The 5,927-nt window shown below is 28.0% G+C and overlaps 1 protein-coding gene across 1 annotated transcript; it reads left to right on the top strand.

Annotated features, from left to right (window-relative positions):
- Positions 1-2,771: 2,771 nt before the first annotated feature.
- Positions 2,772-4,456, top strand: LOC129984123 (ubiquitin carboxyl-terminal hydrolase isozyme L3-like). The gene has a single exon (XM_056093910.1). The coding sequence runs from the start codon at positions 3,053-3,055 to the stop codon at positions 3,743-3,745; it is 693 nt and encodes a 230-aa protein (XP_055949885.1). The 5' UTR covers positions 2,772-3,052; the 3' UTR covers positions 3,746-4,456.
- Positions 4,457-5,927: the final 1,471 nt, after the last annotated feature.

The following is a 5,927-nucleotide window of genomic DNA, read 5'->3' as shown; positions in this document are numbered from 1 at the left end:
TTTTTGAAGAAAAGCATTCCTTTTCATTAGTCCATGAATTTAAAAAAAAAATTAAATGCTTCGAGTTCAAGTATTTTTATATGCAAAATTCCACACATAAGCATTTTGTACAAATTTTTTTCCCCCTCAAATGACACCAAAATTTAACGCACAGATTCAGTTTTAGTAACAAGATAACATCAAATTTCATTTATATAGTTGTGTGTTGAATTATTGCATCTACATGCATGAGAATGTACACGCTAACAAAGTCTCAATACTTTGATGCATTCAAAATTTAATAAGGATATGCACTTTAGATGCTAATATTGTGCCTCTATTAGTATGTTTTTGAAATATTGCATTCATGCTTAGCCCGACAGACAGTCAACCACTTGACGAATTTGGTTCGAAATTTAAAGCGTATCAATATTTCAGATGCTAAGCCTGTGTATAAAAATATATTTGTCTACACTTTTGCAGCTATTGTGTTCTTTTGTATGTGGATAATAAGTCATTTTGATTTCCTCTGAATATATTTCGTTCAAAACTTGACAGATATCCACAAATTTGATTTAAAAACCAATTACCAAATTTTATTAGCTATCTCTAAGTGTTTTAAGTTCTAAGCTCTCTCTCAGAGACACGCGTAATTCCGAAAGTTTGTTTTTTGGTCTCTTGGAGGTTTAGAATGAGATCAAAATCTTGAATTCGAATTTTTTGATAATTTTTGTTCTTCTTTGAAGTAACAAGCATCTGAGACATATGATTTTTTCGCTTCCAATCCTTATTAGTATTTTAGTAAATGCAAATTTTGTGCAGAGGATGGTATATTTTCGCATCTTCAGATATTTCATTTTAAAAAATGATGTAAGCGCACTAATGTTTTGTACCAATTACGTTCCACGTTATCTTCATCCCTACGTCACGGGTATACTTTCTCTCTGTTCGTAACGTATAAATTAGAACATTAACATCTACATATTACAAATTTCAATATTACTATAGGTACAGTACATTGAGGTAATTATTGTACATTGAAAATTTAGCAGAAACATTTGAAAATTGAAATTAATCTACATGTGAAGAAAAATATAGTTCAGAAAAGCTGAATATTCATTTTCATTTAAACTGAATTTCGTATACTTGAAATCCAATAATAAATAAATATTATGAATAAAATGTGAGTACTGTCAGCATTGGAACAATAGATTAAACATAAACTAAGGATCAATCAAAATCCATAATGTTGATGTGGCTAAACTAGCTTGTTCAAAAACCTGTAGCACAAAAAAACTCGCTTTTGATGAATGCGATCATATTTATTAGAATGACATAAGCTTATGCTGATGTTTCTGCGACATTTAACAAATAATAAATTTCGACAGAATTTTCGACTGTTATCTTGAACGGGAGACTTACAATATATGAATCGGAAAACATTTCAGCAGATGATAGTTACTTCGGTATTTCAGTGTGGACTTCGCTGGAAAAATTTGAATAAGTGAAATATTCATGTTTGAATCCTAAAATTTATAAGCTTGAACTTTTACTGATAACACTTGTTCAGAACTGCTTTGCACAAAACGATTCTAAAATAGTATTTTAACATCTCTAAGAACAAAACCATAAATTTTCTCTTCGCAGAAGAAACATAAGAACAACTTGGTTTACTTTTTTACTTTCTCGTATACGAAGTAAAGTGAGAGTATTGTAATCTTAAAAAAAAAAAAAAAAAAAAAAAAATTGACATCATAAACTTAAATTTTGACGAATTTCCACTTTTTAGATCTTTCCGAGTACGAAAAATGCATCCCCCCCCTGGAAAATCGGTGTTTGTCTGTGATAAGGTTAATTTAAAAACGCTTTGGACTAGAAGGATGAAATTTTATATCTAGCTTTTACACCAAATTTGTAGATTTCTATCAACTTTTGTGCGCAAAATTCATTCAGAGGAAGACTGTCCGATTGTTCCAATATAAGTAAACACAATAGGAATGAAACAAAGAAAGCTAGATGGATAAAACTTGGTGCACAGATTTAACATCTATAATGTAGACGCCTATCAAATTTTGTACGAAATTCATTCAGATGTTGACTATCTATCAGTCTGTATTTTCAAAAACATGTGAATGTGATGACTCAGAACTTTAGTGTTTTAAATATATTAGATATGGTATGGGATTTTGCGACTACAAATTTAGATCTGTGTCAAATTTTTGTTTCAGTCGATTTGAAAAAAAGAAAATGCCTCTAAAACTCAAATTTCGGTTTTCAGATACTTTTAACAGCATTCCAGTTATTAATCACGAAAAATCTCGCCAAGGATCAAAGGATAGATTCAGTAAAAATTTTAAATTCACTCTAATGTTAATAATTAATGTTCATGCTATTGTTCTAAATGTTAATATACGTAAATGACATGCAAGGCTTTCTCTGAGATAGCACTTTTATTACAGAGTATGGAAGAAAATTTTGAGGAGATCGTTTCCCTCGTTTAAAATGCGTCTGGATAAATGAAATAACAAATAAATCAGTTTTACTTTCAAGAGTTGGTATCTCATCTCAACCCTCATGACGGAGTGTCTTTTAGTCTTTCCTCCGGTCTTCATTATAGAAAACTAGATAGTTAAAGAATAAAATTTTAACTACCTAAAATAAATTTAAAAAGTTGCAAAAAAGAATTATCTTGATCAAGATGTGCTAATTATTACATAGTTAAAAAAAGTTTCGCTTGTAAACAATTTGAATAAGAAGACAAAACAAAAACTCACACAGTTAACCGGCTCTGTCATCATTTAAATCGTCGTATCAGTATTCTACGACGAGTGATTGAAAAGAGAAAAAAAAAAAAATTGTCATTTAAACTGCCTTTGCAATCTCAATTTTTCTTTTACACTGCACTTTATTAAAGCGTGCCTGTCAGTTATTTTTATTACTAAATTAATCGTAAGTTTTAAAGTTTGCTAATTCAATTCCTCTGTTTACAACTGCTTTAGAGTGAATTTGCATTATCTTTAGTTTTTTTCATTTAGACAAATTATTACGTTTTTTGGTTGTCTTCATTTGCACGATGTCTTCCATTAAGTGGTTACCTCTGGAATCTAATCCAGAAGTAATGAACAATTTCTTGGAAAATTTAGGAGTCCCACCTTCTTATGGGATATCGGATATCTTCTCGCTGGATGATGAAATGTTGCAAATGGTTCCAAGCCCTGTTCTTGCTGTGTTGCTGTTATTCCCTGTTTCCGAAAAATATGAAGAGTATTGTAAAAAGCAGGAAGAAATTGCCAAATCTGGAGACCAGAAATATGATTCAGATTTATATTTCATGTATCAGACCATTAAGAATGCATGTGGAACAGTGGCTTTGATCCATGCTGTTGCTAACTGCGCTGACAAATTAGATTTGAAGCCCGATTCTGTTATAAAGAAGTTTATTGATGAGACTAAATCTTTATCACCCAAAGAGAAAGCTGAAGTCTTAGAAAATAGTGAACAAATCAGCACAGCACATGAATCTAGTGCTGAACAAGGGCAAACGGAAACGCCTAATCTGGATGATAAATGCAATCTTCATTTCATAGCTTTAGTTCAAGTCAATTCAAAGTTATATGAATTAGACGGCCGAAAGGCAAATCCAGTTCTCCATGGAACAACATCACCTGAGACTTTTCTCAAAGATGCTGCTAAAGTCTGCAAGGATTATATGGCCCGAGATCCTGAAAACGTGAACTTTACAGCTTTGGCATTTGGTGCTTTGTAAGAAGGGTAAAAAAAAAAAAAAGGCCTTATTGATGTAGTTGTGATTTTTTTTTTGTGAGCTATATATTTTTATTTAATGTATCATATTTTCATAAACTAAATTTTGAAAATAATTACTGTAATCTTTTTATGACAAACTTAATCAAAATTTTGATAAAATTGCATTCAATATATTTGAATCATGTTCTTGGATATTTAGAAGTATTTAAAAAAGCTTAAATATGACTGGTGAATTAATTGCTATGTATCTCATGATGAAATAACATATTATTTATGAAATTCTGATTTCTAAAAATGTAGTTGTGTATTGTTCTGAAGAAAATAATATTTACTGATGAAGACCATTCTGGATGAATCTCTATTTCTTTCTCTTTACTTTCATTTAAGACTAAAAAAAATATAATTTGCTTGCTGTTTTGTTCAGTTATCTAGTTTGACTTTTTTTAATTTGATTTTATTGTGTGTTTGGCATCTTATTATATTTGCTTCGTTTTGTTATAATATATTTCGGATTTCTTTACATTGGAATTACAGTATTGGTGTTTTTTTTTATTATTTATTTGCATGTGTATAAATGAATTAAGATGCTTTTCTAAGTTCTCATTCAGTACAAAGTACTGGATAGTAGTAATAAATAAAATATTTTAAATTTATTAATAAATATTTTGATTATTTTTATAAATATTTAGTAACTCTTTTTACATTTTAATACTATTTGGCTTTTGTGTGCTAACTTTTGTTAAGATTTAATATATATTTATAATGTGTATTTCTCTAAGTCAATAAACATTTTTTCCTTTCGAAGTGTTTTCTGTTTTTATTTTTAAGGAATTTTATTTGTCTATAATATTAAGATTTTAATATTGTAACTTTATATGTACTTAAATATAAAGTGTCTAACCTCTTGCAGACAATTAAATTAGCTAAAGTGGGAGAAATGTATGAAATTGAAAGTAAATCTTAGAGAAATAATAATAATGTTTTAATAAGTATAGTTGTATTGATATCTCCTGCTTAAATAAGTCGCTATTTTGTGATTTTTTTACTTCATTAATAGTCGGATTCTTTTGACATTCATTGCACATTTCTGGGTTATTAAAATGATTTCTGTTAGATTTTTTTTGTAATGTTTTGGATTTTCTGTTTTTTGTTCTTTTATTGCTTAGGGGAATTTCATATGTAGAGATATTGTTAGATTTATTTATTATAAGAAAGTTCTTTTCTAGAAATATTTTTTAAATGATAATCTGATAAAGGTGTACAAAACTTATCTAAAATATAAATATCTTATAAAACCAATTTAAAATATTTCAAAATGTATAGACAATTATCTAAATTTTTTTTTTTTTTTTTTTCCAAAAAGAAATGAACACATTAGATGTAACTTGTGTATTACACTGATATTGCATACAAAATTCTCTGTGCAAAATTGCTTCGTTTCAAAATTAATTTTTTAAAATTATTGGATTTGTTTTGATTGTAATCTATTTTTTTAAAATTACTGTTGTTTATTTCTTAAAATTATTAAATATTAATCTTTAGTGCTATATTTAATGGAAAAATTATGCCGATTCACTTGCTTGTATACCAAGCTTTTTTTATTTTGAAATTTTAATGTGGTTCTGACAGTTTCAATTGAACTAAATGTTGCTGTTTTTCTCTCTTTATCCTCCAATGATTTTATACAATATATAAATTTATTGAAAATTACATTAAAGGCAGAGATGATTTACTAATTTCTGGTCAAATATGAAAATGACAAACTTCTGATATGATGGGTGGTTTTCGTTTTCCTTGTAAGTTTTGTATTAGTGTGGGGTTGATTTATTTTCATTTTGATGATGGATTTTAATTATGTTTGACCTATTGGGGTTTTAAATATATTTTCCTTACAGCTCATTTAAATTTATCTGCCATTCAGACTGTTCTGTACACTAAGACAATGTCAAGATCTATATGCGATTACCTATTTTTAAACATGCTTTCAAGATAAAATACTTTAATATTCTTTTAATGAAATGTCTATGCATAACCAAATTACATATCGAAAATGAGGAAAATAAAAACTTTGTTAACCATAGTTTTAATAATAGTGAAAAAATGTGTGGAAATAATGAAAAAATTGGAATTTTATTAAAATAATAGAATATATTCTTGCAAATCATTAAAATTCTTTTTTTTTT

The sequence above is a fragment of the Argiope bruennichi genome, chromosome 9 (genome assembly GCF_947563725.1).
Source record: "Argiope bruennichi chromosome 9, qqArgBrue1.1, whole genome shotgun sequence".
Taxonomy (NCBI): domain Eukaryota; kingdom Metazoa; phylum Arthropoda; class Arachnida; order Araneae; family Araneidae; genus Argiope; species Argiope bruennichi.
The sequence above is the reverse complement of the archived record's forward strand: the minus strand, read 5'-3'. Positions and strand labels throughout refer to the sequence as shown.

Excerpts from the sequence above, each read along its gene's own strand:
- LOC129984123 (XM_056093910.1), top strand. The coding sequence starts at position 3,053 with ATGTCTTCCATTAAGTGGTTACCTCTGGAATCTAATCCAGAAGTAATG.